Source organism: Camponotus floridanus, unplaced genomic scaffold, assembly GCF_003227725.1.
Source record: "Camponotus floridanus strain SB8 unplaced genomic scaffold, Cflo_v7.5 scaffold62, whole genome shotgun sequence".
Lineage (NCBI taxonomy): Eukaryota > Metazoa > Arthropoda > Insecta > Hymenoptera > Formicidae > Camponotus > Camponotus floridanus.
This window is the reverse complement of record NW_020229792.1, coordinates 722719-746363: the sequence shown is the minus strand read 5'-3', so window position 1 is coordinate 746363 and position 23645 is coordinate 722719. Positions and strand designations below refer to the sequence as shown.

Below are 23645 nucleotides of genomic sequence, written 5' to 3'. Positions count from 1 at the left end.
GGCCAAGGGATTTTATAGGTAGAAAATGTATAGAAAATTTTTGCGATATTACCTGTACCTGTGTTTGTGATAGTAACCCAGAAGTCGATAGTCTTTTCCGGACCCAGCTCCTCGTAATCCCACTTTTGTTTGACCATCACCGAACCATTGGCGCCCACGGTGACCCACTTGTTCTCGTCTCTTATCTTATAAGTCTCCTTCTCGTTCTCCTTCTCGAGATAAAATGCGATCTTGCCCTCGATATTTCCGTCCGCCTCCGTAAAGTCGACCTTCTTCGTCGGCCTCACCGCGCGGGTGACCCTCCTCTTTTGTATCCGGTGTACCTCGGGCTGTTGATCGGGTTCAGTGGTGAGGAATCTCACGATGACCTTGGCCGGTTTCTCGGTGCTGCGACTCGGCGTGCGTAGATCATGCGCTTCGACCACCAACTCGCATTCACCGTCCTGCTCCGGGCTGACTTCCGGCTCGCCGGCCAGCAGCAGCTCGCCGGTTTGCGGCACAACGATCAGCAGACTGCTAGGCGTGACCAGCTTGTACGCGACCCTGTCCCCGTCAGCATCCTTGGCCGTGACCTTGCCTACGGTGGAGAACCTCTTCCAACCGAGCAGCGAGACCACGTTACTCTTGCGTAATGTGTCTAGATTAGTCGGCCTGATTTCGAAGACGTAGAGCTCGCGCTCGAAGATCGGGCTGTTGTCGTTCTGATCGAGCACGTGGACGATACCGCTGATCTTGGACGTGCTGAGGAAGTTGCCGTCCGACGCGTGTATGACGATGGTATAAAGACCGCGTATCTCACGGTCCAGTGGTTTCGCCGTCACTATCCGGACGCCCTGCATCTGGCTCTTCAGGGTGAGGTTGAAGCCGGTCTCGTTGGACTCGTTCTCGCGAAGGGCAAACGGACGTTCCCCGTCATCGTCCGGCAGAATTTTGTAATGAACCGGGAAGCTACCGTGCGCCCGCAGAACCGGAAATCCGTCTATTCGCGTGCCGGCCGGCGAGTTCTCCGGCACTTCACCTTCGCCAAGGCGATCGTGCGAGAAGGTCAGCATGTTCCGACGATTGATGACGTAAAGGTGAAGGTCATGGGTCTGCGTGCCGTTGGCCAGTTCCTCCAAGACGATCAGGTTGACCGGGCGATCCACCAGCGGCGTTAGATCCGACGTCGTCATCACCAGGCCGTTGCCCAGCACGGTGAAATATTTGGAGAAACCGGTCTCCAGGAGGCGAAAGTTAGATGGACGACTCGCGTCGCCCCGGAACTGTGTCACCTCGTAACCGGGGTAAACATCGTGCGGCAACACGGCCACCTTGGCGTAGGTGACGGAAGTGGCTGCCAGTAGGAAGACGATAACTCGTACGCGCCACATCCTGCCTTATTTGTCCCGTTCACTTTCTCTCTTGCTTTCTCTCTCTCTCTCTCTCGTTCTCTCCTAAAACTCCAGTACCTTTACTAGAGCATCAGTGTTGACATCAACTGAAAGTAGATAACACAGAAAATTGTTAATTTAAACAACTGAAAATTGTTGATTTAAAAAATGAAAGATAATACATGATTACACTTGCTTTTGATAGTGCTTTTAATGGACGAAGAGGAGAATCGAAAAATATATAGGAGTTAACATAAATAAAAATTAGTAGAATATTATGTAATTAAAAATGTTTTCAAGTTTCTTTTTTGTTAATTAGAAACAGATTATAATATATTTAAAAATAGATATATTTGGATCTAGATCTATCAAGAGTTCAATATGCACATATCAGTTAATTTATTTTATTATGTAATTACTAATTGAATATTTATAAATTAAATATTCATATTATATAAATTAAATTATATAAATTAATTATTTCATTATCTTTTTCTCTCGCTTTAATAATTTTTTTTACTTATATTTTTTTTCTTTTTATTTTTGTCTAACTTGGAGCATCCTAATTTGCACATTCGCAATATTGTCTGCTGACGTTGCAAAATTTTTTGTATAGGGAGGTTTAATTTTATTATAAAACGTCGAACTTTTAGAAAGATTGAAAGAATCTTTATAAAACATTTAATAAAAAAGCATTCGTTTAAAACGCTTCTTTGTAAAAAAATTTAATTCAAAAAGTATCTACGATTATCAGTCATAAATGTTGAATAGCATAAAAAAAATTTTCCCATTTAGTAAATAAATGAATTATATTTAAATTGCATAGTATTAATTTCATAGAATATTGTTATTTAATCATCAGAAAAAACTGTGTAATACTTTCACAGAAATTAGGACATATAAATATTTCGTTTAATCTGATATAAGAAAGTATATCGCGTTGCTTGTAACATTTTATATGCGTGACAGATATGCCATAAATTTGTCGAAACAGACGGATTGACGGTAGCCATAATGTGATGGCTAATGTTCGCGTTTGAACATTTCCGGATTTTGCATTTTCCAATCGTTCCGTTTGGAATTTGAACGGCCGAGAGCCGTAAATTCATTAACCGTGAACAATTTGCGCCACCGTGACGGCATTTATTCGCGGCAATTACACGCGCATCGGCCGCAACGTGAGAAAGCCTTCATGTAGCATTACGTGTTAACGTGCTCCGCGCAAAAGCTCATGATCATTGTTACGTATTGGAAGCAACAAATTAACCTTAATTTTCCATCGAACAGTCCTGTAGATTATATAACGTATGTTGAACAATTAGGTCTTTCAAAGTATATGGGGCGTCCTATATTTATTTAGCTTTCTGCTCTCTCTCTCTTCTAAAGTTCAAAGAGAAATACTTAGGGAAATAAAAGCATTTGACGGAAATTAAAATTTATTTCAATCTCCAGACATCTACAGATTTAATTATAAGAATACGAAAGTGGAAAAGTTTCAAGGAATTAAAATTATCACGAATTATTGAAGACATGTCAATATATAATATTGACATGTTACATTCTATTTTGTTTTAGAGTTTGTTGTGTGATTAAAGTAATATTTTTACTTACTTATAGAAAAGAGAAAGATTGAAATTGATAATAGGATCAATTATATAAATTGAATTGTGTGGAATCCTCACCTCAAGATTACATAAATCTAAATAATTTCATCTATTCATTTCTTAAATTAATCTTTTTTTATCTTTAACATCTTTCCTAATTTAATCTTTGATATATTATACATAATATATAGATAACAAAATCTTGCGTAAAATTTAATGTAATTTTAATCTATCTTTTCGATTATCTTAATCTTGCGCTTTATATTCAGTTACTATGAAAATACTGTAATCATTTGCAATAAAATCGGCATTATACGAAACGTTTATACAATTTCGGTATTATGGTAATATTCCGAGAAGGGGAAAATATAATTCTACATCATAATTCTAAGATACAAACTGAATGTAAAACAGTGCAAATTGAGCCATTCGAATGGTAATTGTACGTTTATGGAAACATCTTTCTCAACACATAACGATGATCCTGAATCTTATGAGCTTGTACTTACCGCAACACATATATAATCTTAATTAGAATCAGACAAGAGTTGAGATTATAAAATTATCATAAGATGGTTAGCACAATTATTTTCTTAAATAAACAAGTATAGTTTATTTATATATTTATATATTTAATTTATACATTTATTTTAATATTTTTTAAAAATATATTATAATTAATAATATAATTAAATATAATTAAATATAATTAAATTTTAAATTTTAAATTAAATATAATTAAATTTTTATAACATAAGACATTAAATATAAATAATACATTAATAATTTTATATTTTAATTATATTTATATATATGTATAAATCTCATCAAATTTTTGAAAACAAATTATTTTAATGCGATATGCGCAAAAAGGAAATTTTTGCATTATCTAAAGTAATTGAGATATACAGAAAAAAATACGACAAATAACGTGGCTGTCATATGCTACGCAGGATGCGACGAACAATGTCCGCATTGCTGTACCGGAAATAAGAACCGGCGCGTACGAGTTGACCATTGTCATTTAGTAACCCTCCGTTCCATTTGATTCTATTCACGCCCCAAGAGAAGCGGATGTGAGGTCAGCCGCGGCTCGTTTAAGTTTGAAACCGCTCCGATGGTCGCACCGAAAAAAAGAAATACGCGAACATAACTGTCTTTGTAAGCGTAGCGTGTTTGAAACACGATCTGCAATATTGGACTATATCTTTGTCTTGTAATATCGCATAAAATAAGGAAGTAGACTTATATATCTTTGACAGTTTTCGGAGAGAACGCATATTTTCTGATCATCTTATCAACAGATGAAAATATTCAAATATAAAATAATACTAATTATAATTTGATCGTAAAATTATTATTATGATTAATCGAGAATAAATAACCCGATCACAAAACAAGATGTTTCAAGAATTATTTTTGAAATATTTTCGAGATGTTTAAATAAGAGAAAATATTACTGATACGTTAATACGATCACAAATTTAAATCCGCAATAAAAGTCGTTTCTATGTTAAAAGCGAAATAAATTACACATATGTAAAAATATCATAAAATATGCAAACTTTCGGAATATTTAAAAGATATTTTTTAGCTGCATAAATTAATCTCAACTTGCAATATTATTATTTTTTTAATATTTTTTTTTTCTTTTAATGTAGCGTGTTTTTATTCTTTGACGCAGAAACAGATGCTATATAATATACTTCTAAAAACATCCACTATTCTACCAACTGTTGCTTTAATGGCGAATTTCCCATTACACACAATGATAACAAGTTTGCATATGTCCCTTCGCGCAACGGCAGGAACTAGGAAGACTATCTTTGTGCGCAAACCGCATATTCATAACAAGACAATACCAGAGTGTATTTTCAAGAACTCAATTTACTGCGCGCAACAACTAACAACGTTTCTAACAACGTGTAAATTTCGCAATGCGAAATACGTGTAAGAATTTGCAATGTTTCAAATATATTTCGACGATCTCTCTTAAGGTCGCAACGCATATATCAAAGAGACTAATTCAAATTTAAAACACTGCTTGTCACAAACGCGCAACAAATCACATGGGGACATTTGTTACATATATTATGTTATATGTTTGACATATATTTACAATAATAATAATAAATTTATAATAATAATAAATTTAATATAAATTATATTTAATCATATATTAGATATTATTATTATATATTATATATTATTTATTATTATTTATTATTTATTTATTATTATATTATTATATATTATATATTATTTATTATTATATATTATTTATTATTATTTATTATTATATATATTATTTATTTATTATTATATATTATTATATATTATATATTATTTATTATTATTTATTATTATTTATTATTTATTTATTATTATATATTATATATTATATATTATATATTATTATATTATATAAATCATATATTAGATATTATTATTATGTAATAATAATAATATTATATATAATATAATATTACATTATATAAATTTTTATTATATGAACAATATCTAGATTTAATTTAATAACTGGAGATTGCATTTTAATATTAAATAATTTATTTGAACGTTTTCAATAATTCCTTGACAACTGAATTAATGATACGTATTGAATTTACCTACATCATCCCTATATGTCAGTCATAGTCAATGTCCTCGCACACTTTTACAATCCGTTTATGTGTTGGTACATGACAGTATTCTCTCTCTTTCTATCTCTCTATCTCGGTGTTCCTCAGTCATCTCCCCAGCGGCCTCGAAAAGTCGAGACGTCGAGTCCCTCGGAGGGACACCAGTCGAGGGCTTGGAAGCAGATGCTCTGCCGAGTCTGGCAAGCCTACATTATACGGTTAAGTCCGAAACACGACACCTAATCCCTCCTCGAAAACATATTAAGTGACTGCCTTCAGCTGGGACGACCGGGCTTTCGAGCGGGCACGAAAAACGATACATCGCGTGCACATCCTTGAAAAAATAACGCGGCTTATTCCGGTACACTGACCTTGCGAAATCGGCGATGCACTTGTGATGCACCCGCATAAAACATTCTCACCGTAATCCTGTCAGGGATAGTCGGGCGGAAGAAAATTTCGAATTTTTCTCACAAAAGAAAGGGGCGATGGAGATTTACTTGATTTTATCATATAATTTTCTCAAATTTTAAATAAGAGAAATAATTTTTTTAATTCTTATTTACTTACATTTATGATAAATTTTAATATGATACTCTTTGTTTATATATTTGCCAATAATATTTTAAATTTTGCTTTATGCATATATTCAATTTTGAAATGTTATTTGCATAATTATATATTATTCAATTATCGCGTATCAATACTAAAAGTTGATTGAACATCGATAATTAAAAGATAATTAAAGATAACTAAAGATCTGATTTTTGCTGTAATAAGCTAAAATATTTATCATATACTACTACCTTTAAATTAATAATTTATAAAATTAAATCACTAATTAATGAGTTAAAGAGGCAATATATTCAGAGAAATTATTGAGAATGTATTTAACAACTTGTTAGGACGATTATATATTAATCGAGATAAAAATAAATTTACGCATAGCTACAATATATCACTATAACTTTGCACATATTATATCCCGTTGTGTCATCTAATTATTTATGAAATATTATGTTGTGCAAAATTTATCAGTCATATTATCAATATTCACATCGTTATATTATGATGTATCTCCTATTATTAAGGATTTAATAAATGTACTTAAAAATTGTTTATTATAAAAAATTTTCGATATATCATAATTTTTTAAATTATTACATATTATTAGTATTACATTCATAATATTTATAATTATTATTTATTTATTTATCTCTCATTTCTTTATTCATCTTTCGTATTTTATTAAAATATACTACAAGTTATAAATAAGTATGTATAGTTGATAAAATTAATTAAAGTAGAACACGTTTATATTTTGTCATGTGATTGTGTGTTATAATAATTAGAGCGAATAGACATTTAAAAAAAAATACAAAAAAAACGCAAGTGTTAATTACGTAAATTTTATTTGAATGCGTAAAGAAGTCGAATAGTTTTATTATGATTGTTTGTTTCTACGATGACTATATATAACGCGTATCTTATTGCCTTGCCGTAATAACGAAGAAGAACGTAGATCCAATAACTCGACTTTAATCAACGGGATTAATAGCTATTCTCTATAGCGTCGTAATAAACTCGTCATCCATCAAAAAGAGAATGATAATTAAATCGTCGTTGAAGCGGAATAATTATACGGAATGTAAGTTGTAGACACATAGCAATGCGAAATATCTTCGTTTGTGAAACTAAACGCTTACGAAGTGAAATGGAAATTGCACATTTACATCTAACAACAGTCACGAAATCAAGCAAAGCCATTTAATTACACTCGATATGCATATTTGCAAATGAAGGAATTAATCGGCAATAATCCGTTTTAGAGAAAACGATGTAATGCAAAACAAAACAAATTTGTTCAAAACAATAGGATTAAAATCCCGAGATTCGAAATGATTACATAAATATTAGGAGTCATAAATATTAATCTTACAAACGCATTCCATGTGTAATTCGGATGCACCTATATGTTTTCCAAGTGTCTCCGAAATATATTGTCGCATCGGGATACAGCACATTTCTCTCTCTATCTTTTTAATGTTATCTCATTTCTCTAGCTTTATTTTGTTTATAGAGATAAGAGTAGGTGCACGAAATGAAGAGAATTTCCAACGTAATGCTGAAACTGTCCCCGTACACCTTGATTCGCGCACGCTACGAATAGTAATAGTGCATACATAATACATATCGCAGAAGAGAAATGTCTCAAATTATATCCCACAAAACACGCAACATGTTTGACGCTCCAATTTCAGTTATCAACTCAATTTATATAAGCAAATAGTGTTTCTGATTTCATGTCATCTTTCACCTTTTTAGAAAAGGGAAATCAATTCCAATTCGGAGATGTTAGTTTAAAAATTAAAAAATAATTATAAGTGTTTATAATTTTATTTATTTACTCATAATAGTGCAATCAATATTTCAACATTTGATACGTGCAAGTTATAAGTCATCTATTCGAGGTTATAGAATTTTCTCCATTTTTAGATTCAATTTTATATTTTATAATTTTGTTCTCGCCGAAAAATTTTTTTTGAAAATTTGACATTCTTTCAATATTATTATTCGGAGTAATCGTATTGTTTCAACAGTTTTCGGATTTTCATAAAAGTAAAAAAAAAATACAAGAAATAAATCTAACTATTGTTTCAGAATTAGAATTTCGGGAAACTTCCGAAATTTAAATTCTGGCTTTCTTTCGCAAAATTCTCGAGAGTGTATTCACGGGACGCGACATTAGGGGAGCAAAATTACAAATAAAATACGATAATTGCTGAAACCGTTTCCTCCACGCGGTGGTTCGTTGTAATTTTTAAATTTTTTTAACGAAACGCGCGCTATAATAGATGAACTTTGGAGGAGAATTTGGCTGACCTTTATATAAAACCTCTCAAAATGGACTGCGTGAAATCGCGTGGGCGCGCGTACTGTCGGGATAAATCTTGCCGGACTAATAGGCTTATGTCACGGTCTAAACTCGCGCTCTTTGAATCAGTCTTATTTCCCCCTCGGTGAAGAAAGGAAAATCGTTGCTTCTCAGAACTACAGCAATTTCATGCGTCAAAAAAAAAAAAAGAAAATCCTAGCTATAACTAAAAAAATTTAACCTCCATTTAAATACAAATTTGCTCTTTGAGATATTAATATTTTTTAAAAATATTTTTTTCATTTTTTATAATATAAATTTCTGGGGATTATTATTTATAAAATTTGCAAAAAGATGAATATGCGTCACAGTATTTATATCTTACAAAGATTTATCTTATTAATATTTGAAATGTTATATTATATTTAATCTCTATAATGCACAAAATTTGTGAGATTGAAGAATGAGAATCGAAGATACAATTGTTGTGTCGCTAAATATTTTAATTACGGTGAGACTTATTTACAACTGAAATTATTCAAGACATAATAAGCTGTGAGTTGCTTTGTAAAGAACGCTTCAAACGCACTTCATTCGTTCTCCAATCGTAATTCCAAAGGATCAGTTTAATCTTCATCGGCGGATTCAGGTACGATGCTTACAACAACGAACGAAAGGGCATTTAAATCCTAAGAGCATATTGCCACAAACCTCCTGTAGCGTAAAACCCTCGCTTTGTACATCGGAGTGTTCATTATGGCTGCGATTCTACGAAGGAATACAAGGCATGCTTTATCTGCTGTAGATTCTCAAACGCGATCGCTATCGTGGCAAAGAACTCGCGGGAAGCATTTTCTCTACCTGTCATTATGCATTTATATTCCTTTTTTTATTGATTATGGAGTACAAGCACCTTAATTAGTTCTCGTGACGTAAAATCGATTTCTTCTCTATAAACGCCTTCACGCAGAATAATAGAATAATGAATACATATTAATCGTTCTCGTATATTAGTATAATGACTTTTTCATGCAAAAATATATAAAATAAACTTTTTCTTTAAAAATTTATTGATTTTAAATAATTTCTTAAATTTAATTTTTTTGAATAGATAGTGAAAATATTAATATTCATAAAATCTGAATGGAGGATCACTATTTGTTAATATTAATTCAAGCAAACGTGATGTATGAAATAGTTAATAGATTCTTTCTAATTTTCTATGCATACAAAATTGGCTCGTTGGAAGTAACATAACTCACATGCAATCGGATCAAGTACTCGTAATTGCGCGGAAGTATAGTTGCATTCACGATTGATGCTTTAACACGAGGTGCTATTTCATATAAATAACTGTGTAAAATGTTTTTTATTAGTGATATCATAATAAAATACGTAGTTATTTTTAATTTTGGAATAAAATTATAGAAATAAATTTTCAATTTAAAGAAAAAGATAACATATTGCAATTTTTGGTAACCTGTATTGTTTGCAACGAAAAAAAAAAAACCAATTATAGTTGTTTTCCAACTGTTTTTCGTATGTAAATAAAGTGCATATTTGTTTTAACCGCTAAACTATTAAAATAAATAGAGGCATACTTCGTGACTGAAAAACACAGAATCGAAAACGACTACATTTATTTATCAAAATCTACCATCACAAATGCTAAACCATGTGTATATATATATTCGCAAATCACTGTGGCGTAACAAATCCCCCGATCGCCAGCGATTAAAAATTTGAGTTATATTTTAAAAAATTGTTTCCGTTGCTTCTACAAGTCCACTTGCTGATTGATAATTATTAAAAACAATTTTACATTCTCTTGCAAAAGCAAAATTATTAATTTCTACAGCAAAAATTAAAATAAATCTTACTCAATACGAAATACATTAATCATTCAATACATAATTATGAAAATGATACATCATACAATAATATAATATTCAATTAAAAATAATAATTAATATACAATATTTAACAATTTGAAATTTATATATTACGTGTTAATCTTTTAAATGTTGAACATCAGAAATGAATGATTCTACATATTTATAGGAATGTAATTAAGTCCATTATTAAGAACATTAAGAAAGAAACAAAAGAAATAATTATTGAACAAAAATTATTCAATATATTAAAATAAATATATATTGCAAAGAGCAGCACTGAGATGATTAAAATATGATTATTTAAATCGCATCGTTGACGTTATTTGATTATTTAGCTATTTTGTTTAAAATTTAGTTATTTTCAGGAACACACACATGTATATGTGAGCGCTCACATTCCGTATAATGTTGCACGCAATTGAAAGGTAACTCTGTTGACATTGTCGAAAAAAATATACGCTAATTGCTAGGAACACGAATTTTAATCGGGCATCACTATTCGGTTCAATGTACGAGTACAGATTGCATACAAACGCAAACGCTGTTTGGTGAATGTATCGAAACGATCTATTTCACCGAACATGTTGTTCGATTCGATGGAAAGTCAGCATGAAAATTAGTTGACCAGTTATTGCCCCCGTATGTTCAATCAAATATTAAGAATTTTTAGTCGAAAATTCAGCTGACTTTTATTTTTTAATTGTATTATTTCTTAATGAAATGAATTAATATTAATAAATCGAATAATAGTCAATTATTACTCAATGATTAATTTTATTTATTAAACAATGATATTTTTTAAAAATATGTTAGATTTAATATATATCACAAGTTCTTTCTTGATTAGAAATTTTAACATTGAAAGAGGGGAATAAGCATGTTTGCGTTTCTCTTTTTAGATGAAACTTTTTTTCCGATAATACAGTTAATTAATAATATCACGAGAGATAAATTAAGATCCATGTGTAATAAGAAATCTTAAAAAAAATTTATTTAAGTTAATCATTCATTCATTGGCATATTTTAAATTTTTACACAAAAAATATATATTTAAGCTATTGTTTTGAGTTCTCTTCTCTATGTTTAAAAAATAGGTGCAAATAATTTAAATTAATTTTTATTTTTTGTATATACAAATAAAAGAGAAAGAGAGACATAACGGAACGATATTTGGCGCTTGTCGAAGAACGTAAGACAAACTTCTTCGCAAAATTCAACGTTCGAGGAAAGAATTCGGAGAAACAAACTGTCAACATTCAATCCACGTGCGTAAGCGATGGCAAATCAATATTTGACGACACGTCTGTGCCACATGGCGCGAACGCGGATCAAATATTATTTGTTGCGACAAAAATTCATGGACGCGACGTTCGGCGCGATGAAAACGTACGTCGGGAAAACGGGATAACGCGGATCATATATGCAGCCTGCATTGGGGCGGTCGTTCGTTACGCTTATGAAATGAGGCATTTCGCGGGCGCAGGGTTCGATGCATGCAGTCCGAATCGACAAGCCGTCAGTTAACGTCAGTATCAATTTTAAAGTAAACCGGGCCGGTTGTAGGGCAAAGCGTTGCCGCAAAAAAAAAAAGCCAACGTGCAACTGACGGCGGTGTATTTGCTCCGATGTGATGTCGCGACAATTTTAATCAACCAATCAGCGGGTCAAGAACCCGCGAATTAAAAGCTCCGCTATTGATAGCTTCGATTTTTTTCTCCGCTTGACACATGGCTTTGTAAAGTAATATCGATTAGTTTTCGACAAATAGTTAGTTTTTCGCAAATTTATTTTGGAACTAGCGACAATACGTTTCTTCGCTATTATTCGTTATTATTCGCGTGTTCAATATTGACTGTGACTGATGAATTTTGAGTAATTTACGTTGCAATTAGCATCTAGCTGAAATGAATTTGCATAAGTTTCCCATTAACAAGTATTCATTTAAATAAAACATAAAACATTTTCTTTGTATAATTATATAAATTACAATCTTTCAAATTAATTATAATTACATATGTTATATTAATTATAATATTGAGAGCATAAACATATGACTTGTAGCTCTATTGAATTTTTGAATTGTGCGCGATGTTTTGACAATTTTATCGTATAAAATATAAATGAAAATGTTGCAGACAATGCAAAAGGTTACAACTGTACAACGTATAAATTTTCGACGATGGAAAACAATGAATTTGAGTGCAAGCTGAATTTGCATACTATAACATTTCTTTGACATCTTTCCTCTCGTTAAATTGCCCTCTTAAAGAGGCGCTCATTTTCAGGGGTAACGAAGCGATTGTCCGGACAAAGTGTGTAATAGCTCACCTCGGATAGCGCACGACCAAGCAGCATGACGTAGATCGAAGTAAAATATACGGGAGGATATATCGTACTTTCGTAGCGATGAAAATTGATATGCCGTGCGTGTCGTTTAACAAACACTTTGCACGTGCACGTCGAAAGGGTGATTTAAGAGCGCCAACGGGAGCTGTTTGTGGAGGGAATACATATCCTTATTAGAAGGAGCGATCCGCTCTTTTATTAAAGGAGGCCGCGCGCGCGTGCGGTATTTCCTATTGCGCCCTGTGATCCTCCTCGAGGATTAGATGGACCGTTTAATCTTTTCATCTGCAGTCCGTGCAAGTTTAGCGAAGTCTCACTTATCGCTCCGCAAAAGTTTGCTTCCTCTCTCTCTCGCCGTATCTTTTAAATTGGAGCACCGTATAAAATGTTATCAGTTAAAGAAATTTGCTGACGCTTGATATTTTCTGTTCTAGGAATCTCTCAATATTTGTGTAGGAAAATGTGAAAAATTTTTAACTTTCTATACCCGGAATACGCAGACGTGCATATTTCAGCCGAAGGGAATATTGCAAATTAATTTTTGACAGAAACATAAAGACTGAAAATATCATCGGTAATTTCTTCTCGTTTTTAACGGTGATATTTTAAATTAATAAAGTTCACGTGGAACTCGCTCTCGGGGCACAGGCTCGTACAATTTTTTTATTCAACTTTTGCCCGCTGCCTCTTGACACGGTGCAGTTTTCTCTGCGGAGAAAACCGTAGTACGTGATAAAATTTAAAAAATTTCGAACGAGCCGTGGATCACCCGGGCATACATACTTTACCGGGGAAGAGCAGAGTTTCAGACTTCGGCCACGATCTCGTGTCAGCGATTAGCGATGAACGTGAAGAGATCCATTGAGCCAATTAAGAGGCCGAGGAGAGAGAGCACATGCTAACGAGCTGCGTAATGCTTTCTGAGAAAGTGACGCGTCTGGACAACGGAATGTCCGTTGAACAAAGGGGAGACATGGCGAGAGAGAAAAAGATGAAGAGAAAGAAAGGGAAGAGAGAAGAAAAAGGAGATGACAGGAGAGAAAGAGAGAGAGAGAGAAAGAAAGGGATGAAGCGTACTGTAATTGTGAACGGGGTTAATGAGGGGTTACGAGCGCATCGGCACAAGTCGTCGCGATGGGCGAAGAATAGAGAGAGATAATCGCGCCGCCAAAGAGACTTCCGATCGATCCTTCTTTTTCATCCCCGTAAAGCCGGTAATTTGCTGTGTAAACTCGGAAACCGGAATATCATCTCCGTTCGACGATATTCCCTCGCGACGTTCCTCTCATCCGCGAAATACGATCCGGTCTGAGCTCGGTCCGTTTGACATTTTAAGTGTCAATGGATTAATTAAAAGCTGATTAAGAGCGCAAATAGCGATTATATAATTACATTATACACACCGATGTGTTATCGTTTTACATTTATCCGTTGATCTTTTTCCGGTAATTATCTAAAATTATGAAGCCGACCGCGTTATTAATGATCTTTGCAACGTTTCAATTTTAACTATATCTTGCACAAGCGACATTTAATTAATACACGTACACTTTCTATCGACCATGTTATTGTTATTCTCGTCAAGTTGTTTATACTGTAAATTTAGTACAGTTATTTTTGATAAAACAAATTTAAAAGTAAATTAGTCGTTCGAATCATCACCTGACTTTAATTAGTTGCAACGCTAGTGCACCATGACACATGCAGCTCTCCGTAATTGCTTCTGGAGAAGAAGCGCTTGTCGGACAAGTCGTTAATTATCACAGAATATTTTGAGCGATAAAATAAAATAACGATGCGATTTTCTACGAATTGTGCACTCGCATTTAAGTAATTATTTAAAATATGCAAAAAGTATCGAATTCAACAAAATGATATAATCCTTGTACAAGTTAATCCATTCTGGATTACGTCACAATTTTTTCAATTAATATTTAAAAATATGAATAGATAATTAAGAATTTTGATTTGTGATTTTTATGTAAACAATATTTACTATTATAAGCCTTAAAAGATACAGAAACAAAATCTCGGGAAACTTTCGCAAGAACAGATCCCCAAATTTGTCACATGATATCCCACGGATGTTTGATGTAATCTAACCCTCAGGATGTAATCTAACCATCTCGTGGATTGTTTTATATTATTCACAGTCGAGAAAATGGATGGGATCTCTCTGGACACATCCTAAGCGTAGGAAAAATCACCGGGATTAATCCGGTACTGTTTTCTACGGTCGGTAGACAGACGTATTTAACTTGAAAATTTCCGGATGATTGCGACTCCAACGTCGTGGACGAGATACCAGCATAGATCCCACTGAAATATCATAACGAGGACCCGCCTGTTCTTAAGGAAGTCGAGGATCATTAGGTACTACGAACTCCGTGTAGCACGTCTCACTTCGGGGTAGTTTACCAGTAACCCTAATAAACTTTGGGAGCAAGTCTCCTCCGACAATCAGTAATAATGGACAGAATATCCCGAATTCGCATTTCCTTTTATATACTCCTTGAAACAGAATAATATTATGATGATTTGAATTTCAACATTAAATTCTCTGATATTTTAATCATTTTTTTCTCATAAAATACCACCAGTTCTAATACCACCAGTTCTAATATAATTAATTCAATTTCTAATATAATTTAAGCATAATTTCTAATATCATTTAATATTAATTTAAGTTTTAATATAATGTTAAAAAGAGGCTAATACTAAATAAATATATAATTATACTTTTTTCTATTAATGTATAATCTATTTCAAATGAAATCAAATTAAAGTGTTATATATTTTCATTTTACTTATTTCATAAAATTTGATACCATATTTTCGATTCATTTATAGCTTAAAATGTCAATATCTTAATATCTTAATTAAAGATATTAATAAGATAAAAATTTAGATATTTTTAAATTTAGATATTTTTGATTTAAAATATAATTTTGGTTTAAAATACACACGAAAGAAAAAGATTTTGGGATATTTTGCGCAATAACGACATAATTTCTCTTTTTTCCCTATTAATCTAAGTATCGATATATCCTGCCTTAAAGCGCACTCGATTAATTTCGGGATGTGTAATAACCTGCGATCGATCGAGAATGCGCAGCTTCTTTGAATAATCTGCATCGAGAGTGTGGCACGCGGCCGATTCTCCATCGTCGACAGATTTTACCACGATGAAAGCCAAATCCTGATAGTGTCGGATGAGAAAAACTCGGTGGCGATAAAATGGAAGTGGATAGGGGACCACGGAAGAGAGAATTGTGGAATGCGGGTATATAAGATTTTTCGGCTACATGTGAAAGTGTATTACCATGTGAAGCAGCGCAGGAAATTCAGTGAGCGTTTCCTGCCACTCGTGAATTGAATTTTGCTTTAGATAGTCTCGGGAAATTCTGCTGACGCAATTTTCGCAATTTCAGACAATTTTTCGTCAAGCCATGTTGTCACAAATCTTTCTGTTATTCAAGTTTGCTTCAACTAATTACTTCGCTTTATTAGAGTAAAAATTAAACGTTATTAATATTATTAATAATTAATATTAAAATAAAATTATTTATCATTTTTATTAAACATAAAATATTAAATTCTAGTTTTCTTTCTGAACTTCATATCGTTTTTATAAAGAATAAAGTCGATTGATAGTCATTCATTTAATGATTTATGAGATTAATAATGTAAATTGTACGAAGTGCTCGAAAATAACTGAAATGACTTATATCTAACGTAAAACGTAGTCTGTCATCTGTGAAATGTTTCCGTTCAATTCTCTTTGGTATCTCGTATATCCCATTTACGGCTAGTGAGCTCATCGTAACTCAGAAGTTACATCTCGTGTAACTTCTTCCGGCGCCCACGACCAAACTTTACAGCGATTTATGTGCGACGTATAACCATGCTTCTCTCTCTCTCTTCTTCTTTCTTGCTGTCAACCGCACGACTATTGTAAACTCCAAAAACCTCATGTTTAATGTAATTTTGCATACATCTGACGTAATTTATTTGCACCGGTATTATACACTAATAATGCGCGTGTGTTAAATGAACACAGCAGTCACTTTCTGTTGCTCAGAAGGAAGCAAAACTGATAGTTTATCTGGTGCATACTTCCCTCGACGCAGTCATGTAACCAATAGTAACCGCGAGTTCTCTCAACGGATCGCCGCAGGCATTCGGTTAACTAGATTCTCCACTTTCCATTTGAGCAAACTCTCCCGAGCTCCTCCCCGCCTCCTTTATTTCCTTCGATAATTACGACTTCCGGACCCGGGGGATGGCTAAAGGAAAAACGTGACGCTGAGACGCCGATCTTTCGCGTCGAGGGGACATCGAAATATCCTTTTCTGCTCTTTGATCAAAAAAGTTTCACTCTCTTCTGTTATAATCGGCTATCAAACGAGCCTGCGAGAGACGGCGTCGAACCGGAAGGAGGCAGGAACCACCCGCGACGCGGCGTCTGATCTTCGCGCATCGATTCTCGCGGCAAAGGCCGCCGGCGCAGTTTAGCTCGTAAAATATTTGGCTGCCGCCGTCGGAGGACGCTATTTCCCTCGTTTTATTTCTCTTCCTCTTCCCTCCTTTCACGTTGCTCGCTTTTTCTCCGTTTTTTTTTCTCTCTTTTCCTCTATCTCTCTCCATCTCTGCCTTTGAATCTAGCCATCTTTTTTCTCCCGCCTCGTTTAATATCCTTTAGTTTATCCTCGTTACACCCTCTATTCGTCTCCTTCTCTTCCGTCCCCTTTTAGCGTCTTTGACCTTCTACCACCGTCTACCCCACCTTTTTCTATCCTTCTCCCTCTTGTGGAGAGTCAGAGAGAAGCACGAGTCGGAACTTGGCGATCTATCTATCTCCTTCGGTCTCGGCCGCTGCGCTCTAGGCATCTCTTGATATAAGGGGAGCGCTAGGACAGGGGTTCGCGAAAACCCCTAGCGACACGGGGAGTCGACCGAGACGACGACCGCAAACTCTCAACGGGAAAGGCATTCTGGAGCGTTACAGACATTGCGACAGCGCGGGTGTGACGATAGATAGGAAAGGAGAGTGGAAAGCCGACGGAGGGACGAGAGAGGAAGTGCGAGAGGGTGGGTGGGCGGAGGAGGCGGATTGCGTCGCCAAGAAAGGGAGCCAAAGTGGAAGAGAGTCGACAAACGCGTCTCGGTCGAAGGAGCACGTGTGCTTGCGGCATTAGAGAACATTGTGTAAAGAGAAACACAGAGACGAAATGAATAAAGGGGTGGAATTATTTTGAGATAGGAAATAAAATGTATAAAGAAGAAGAAGTTTTGTTTCATTCTGATATTCAATCCTTCACGGACAATAAAAAATTATGTATATTAAATTTATTATATATGAATTATATAATTATGTACATTATATAATTATATGAATTATATATAATTTATTATATATGAAGGAAGTGCGAGTTTTAATTTGATGTTGTAACTATAAATGCGCGGACTCGTTTTTCCCAGAGAGAGACAGGAATAAGATGAATAAGCGAGATCTGTTGAAATACCGGAACAAAAGAGAAAAAGGCGAAAATGGAAACAAAGAGTGAGATACAATTATTACTTTATATCCTGGGATTAAATCTCCTGAGAGCGATCACAAATATTATACAAACTGATATAATATATATTTGATAGAATTATAAAAACCGGATATGGAGAATACAAGGAGAAGGAAAAGCAGAAAAGAGAGAAAAAATAGAGAGAGACAGGAAAATTTATTTTATACCGGGATTAAATCCTCCGAGGATCAATCGACGATTATACAAACTGATGGAAGTCACAAGTATAAATGTTCGAGCAAACGAGTAGAGTAATAAGAAACGTTGCGGATAAATAACGAGAGAATCAAAAAATGCGAAGAGGAGCCGGATAAGAAGCGAAAGAAGCGAAAAAGAGGGAGAAATTTATTTTTCTTCTCGAGATGAAAAATCCCACGACGATCGGAGAGATTATACAAAGTGCTACGACTCATAATTTCATATAATTGCGATTCCGCGAGATCTCAAGTCGGATTTCACGCGATTCAGATATGAATTGTTGAAATGAGTCCGATAAGACAGGGAGGAGAGGTTACTTGAATTGATTGAGAGAAAAGTCAGGAGACAACCGTCGTCGCTGCTAGCGACTTGAGATCGTGCTGGTACCACGATGCGATGGTAGTAGTGACGTTGATACGTAGCGGTGTTGGCGATGGCGGTGGCGATGGTGGTAGTGATGGCGTAGCAACGCTGGTGGGGTCGAGGGTTGTCAATCGATAGCGGTTGCATGCGTCTGAAGCCACCCTTGTTGCCGCTCCGCCGTCGCGTTTTCTCCCCCTCTTTTTCTCCCTTTCCCTCGCTATATCATTCCGGGAGGCAGTTAATCTGCGAAGTTTCCTCGACGATTCCTCTCGCCGGCGCGGGACGCACGCGGTTACGTCGCGATAGCGTTTCAAACTTTCGGGATTCGTTCGTGCACCTGTGTTTTCGTCCCTACGGCCGCCAACTGCCATTAAGGCAGGGCGCATGAGATGCTTGCGCCGCGATAATATTCTCCATAATGCTCATCGAGTATCCGCAGTCACACTTGTATCGACGAAGCAATAACGATCCTCTTCAATGCATTATCTCGATGGCAATATAACAATGTCATTATGTAATACCGCCTAAGGTTTGATGCACCTTTGTAAAACGGATCGGGTCAAGTCTATAGCACGGTTAATGGTCCTTAACACAGTTGCTACTCCGATAATGAACCGATAACGACGCCTAGCATTTTATACAGAAATTTTATTTAACACACAAGTAGAACAAATATGAAAAAATAATTTTTAGTAATATAGTTTACATCAACTGAATCACTTTTTTTTCCAGATGTTTTCTAGCGAAAATAGAAATAGCATAAAATTGTAATGTATATGTGACATTTAACTTTAATGTTTCTTTTTCATTAATAAGGGAATGATAACATCTCTTGTTACTCGAAATAGATTATATCATTACATGAGTGTGAGTTGTCAGATTAAATTTACAGTTACTTGCTCGATGAATGATTTGCTAAAGGAACGACCATCTTGATATTTAAATCGTTTAATATACATCTTTCGGCTGCACATGAAGATATATATGTCTGCATTTCCCTGCATTTTGAACGTGAGATATCACAATGATGTATATATGTGAAAATTTATACCGTAGCTCGCATAAAAAGAATCCAAGAATCTCGATTTCACAAGATGATCTCGATCCACTTTTTGCGACGCGTCATCGCACGAGAATTCTCATTTATTTTCCACGTTCCAAATGTGATGACACGAACATGCTATCTCTCGAAAAAATAATTCTCTCATGTGTAGAAAAAAAATTGGAACATTACATACGATATTCCTATCTACTCGAATATCGAATCATCATTTTATGCTTGATGTACATATCGTCGTGAAACTATATAATTCGGACAGTCCGTGGTTCTAACGAGATCGAAAAAAAATTACCGCACTTGCGCACGTAATGACCGAGTTCGTGATGTATATCGTGGGATCACGACATCTGATAATTAGGAAATGCGTGGAAAAATGCCGGATGTCCGTATATTCGCTTAGTAAATACGACACAAGTGTCAGAGTTAAATTTTATCATTTGTCATAATAATTGTCATTTCCACTCATTTTTAATCGACTTTTCAAAGTATTGTGTATTAAAGTACATTTAATATATTACAATTTCTTTATCACAGCGTTTCCAAATACGTTGCAAAATAATCTTTATTCCTCCTTTCGAGGTAATATTTATTTTTTTATTTATTATTTAATTAATTTATTTTTTAAATTTTATTTACATCAAGGATTATAATAAATAATATTAGAAAAGCCATCGAAATTTTATGAAGCAAAATTTAATGTCTATTAAAGATAACAATTGACAATTGCAATTTCCAAAGAACCTCTTTGATTCATAATGCAAATAGAAATTTGTTATTCTGATAGGCAAAACACGTAGGATACAGTAATGAGGTCTAAATTTAGACGTAATTCCATCCCCTTTCTCTCTCTCTTTCTCTCGCGAAATTATCCCGAATCCCAAAGGGTTAATACACACATATAGCACGTGTCACGTACATCTCATTGTTATGCTACAAAACGGTGTCGTCGTGGCTGTCGCATGCTCGCACCATGTTGATGGAAGGATGTCCGTGATGGGTTAGCAACCTGCTATCGGACAACTCAACCGTCTCTACTAAATCAATGAACACACTGGGATCCACCAGATGTTTGGGCAGAGCCATGTCATTAGAGAAACGGAAGAATATACATCAGGAGGAAATGTACACCGCCGAGAGAGAGAGAGATTGCCACACATGTTTCTTTTGATACTGCGATCGATACTACTTTGATCTCTAACGCGCCATTACTCGCCATTTTTCAACAGCCTTTCGTCCGCACGCTATCATTTATCTCAACTATATCTCTCTCTCTCGGTTTTATTTAGCGGCTCTAATCTATTTCAAATTGATCTGCATTAACATCGGCGGCTTGCTTTACGACGATGATATTAATCTATGATTTTACTTTATTTTTCTGAGAAAAAAAAGACTGTAAAGCCTTTTTATGGATAAATATCATGAAAGCGTGTTGAATTTTTACATATCAAACACAAACGTATTTGCAATTTTTATATGAATGTTGTGAATGTTGTTTTCACTGGAAAATTTATTTTCCCAGATTATTTTGCGCGTGCACGTGCCGGCTATTATGACCTAAATTTCTACTCATGGTAGATTAACAAGCTTTAGAGCAAACTGTAAACTCTAGATAGAAGACATTAATAAATCTGATAACATCTAATTGTTAATAGGATTCATAATTTTGTCTACAAAATAGATTTACACGAAGAATGATTAATATTTATTTTATAATTTAGCTTATTTTAGATAAATGAATAGAAAAGTAGATAAACTTATAGAAATATTTTTTAGATATAAAACAAAGACAAATAAGGGAAAAAGAAAATATGTACGTATCTATCATCAGCGATTGTTTAGAGATAAATCACGCGATACATTTATATTCGACTATAATCCTCTAGATTTTTAGAGAATTTTCTGTTTGCGACACAAATATTTTATGTTAAATTTCGATCTTGTAGGTGGCAATATTACAGCTTCGCAGTTTGCTCGAATTCGCACGCGATTTTCTGATATGCGAGGGGATATTTCCATTCGATGGAATAAATATATCAGAATTTCAAAGGGAACTCGACGCATGGGGCTACTTGAATATACGAAACTCAAACGGCGAGAGATATATCTCGTGTAATGGAATAAATGACTTGACAGAATTGTGTGCCAACGTTCTCTCTTCGTCCAGTACACAACGATTGTGTAATAACATGAAACAATTCCCACGTGTAAAAAATATTAATGCAAAATTTAATCCAACATTTTATTCATACTTCAATCTACTGCAACAATTTCACACGTGTATTTTCTTACACGCGCATTGTTGGACGAGAGAAAATGTAATGTTCAAAGCGCAATTCATTTCCTGAAAAAAGTTTAAATTTTCTAAACACGTTAAACGTATCAAATATAAATTTAAAAATGAACAGAAATTAAGAAAGAAAATAGAAAATCTACTAAAAAATATCTTAAAAGATTTGATTTTATTTTATACGATAAGTTTGGAATAATCTTTATCTTCAAGATAAAGAAGTTTCTCAAGAGAAGCTATCTTTGTAACTTTTCTAATATACAATTTTAAAGATTTTGATAAAATTAAACTTGGATTTGATTTTTTATGACGCACACAGATGTATAAACTTCCTTTCTACAATATTTTATTAATATTTCTACAAAAATGATTATATGAGAATAGAGTCAACTGTCTTTGAATTTTAAATGAGATTACATTTTTTCGCGATACACGCAGCTTTTTTTAAATGTGAACCGAGTCTTAATGCTTAAATAGGAAAGTACATAGCGCGATAAGCTGCTGCAATATAAGCAGACGCCATTGCATTGTGTAGTGACTTTCGTGTACCCAGAAGAAATAGATGGAACAGGACGTATCGTTGCAAAACACGCCACGTCCACTTTGCCCGTCTAGGTTCTTATTTTTCTTGAGCAATATTGCGAGGACATTAAGGGCAAAGTGGATCAAGTTGGTATCGCACCGACCCACTTGTGCTTCTCGGTTTTCCAAATTTTTTTTTGTCAACTTGGAAAAAGTCCTGTGAGCCGGATAAGCCATCACTCGACGTGTGTGCTCGAAAAGCGTATACGTAACCGGATTTACGCGGTGCATAGAATCCACACGAGACATAAAAAGCGTAATGCCCGTAATTCTTGGGATACGTACAATGAGAACATGCCAATGAAAAACAGCTTGCTTTAAGCTTTATTTTTATAGATTTTAAGAATACAATTGCAATTTGAAACTCTCCTTCATTGCGTAGCACGTTTCTTTTTAAATTAATGGCTAATAATAACTAAATTTTTAATTATTATTACAATTTAAATAATTATATTTAATTAATTTCAGTTGACAATAACAATTTTATTCCAACAAACGAATAAACGTTGTAATCATTGTAAAACCGCTTTTAAATAATCGTAATTGGAGTAAATAATTATTTACATATGATATTTAATTATTACAAGCGGTGACTTTAATTTAAAATTTTATATTCAAGTTTGCCTTTATCGCAAAAGCCTCTGGTTGCTTTGAGGAGTCGATAGGTAAAGAAAATGCAAAAATCCCCTTTCACGAAGAGCAGCTCAAAGAGTTATAAATTCTTTCATTAAAAATTTTATTATCTAAATCGTTCATATGCGATGCATATTGTAACGATGTGTATCGTGTTGAATATTCAAAGCGGAAGCTCCAAACATCGAAACACGAAAAGAAATATTTTTTCAAC

General features: G+C 34.1%; 1 protein-coding gene and 1 long non-coding RNA gene across 3 annotated transcripts in view; one reads left to right on the top strand and one right to left on the bottom strand.

The window, feature by feature from the left end:
* The window catches only part of LOC109610256, a 115667-nt gene that overhangs the window by 62015 nt on the left and 30007 nt on the right, over positions 1-23645 (top strand). The gene's annotated exons all lie outside the window — the stretch shown is intronic.
* The window catches only part of LOC105254666 (neural-cadherin-like), a 73126-nt gene that overhangs the window by 34339 nt on the left and 15142 nt on the right, over positions 1-23645 (bottom strand). For both annotated transcript variants that reach the window (XM_025413215.1, XM_025413216.1), the window contains exon 2: positions 53-1477. In XM_025413215.1, coding sequence (XP_025269000.1) covers positions 53-1370 — 1318 coding nt within the window. In that variant the 5' untranslated portion in view covers positions 1371-1477. The remainder of the gene's footprint in view (positions 1-52; positions 1478-23645) is intronic.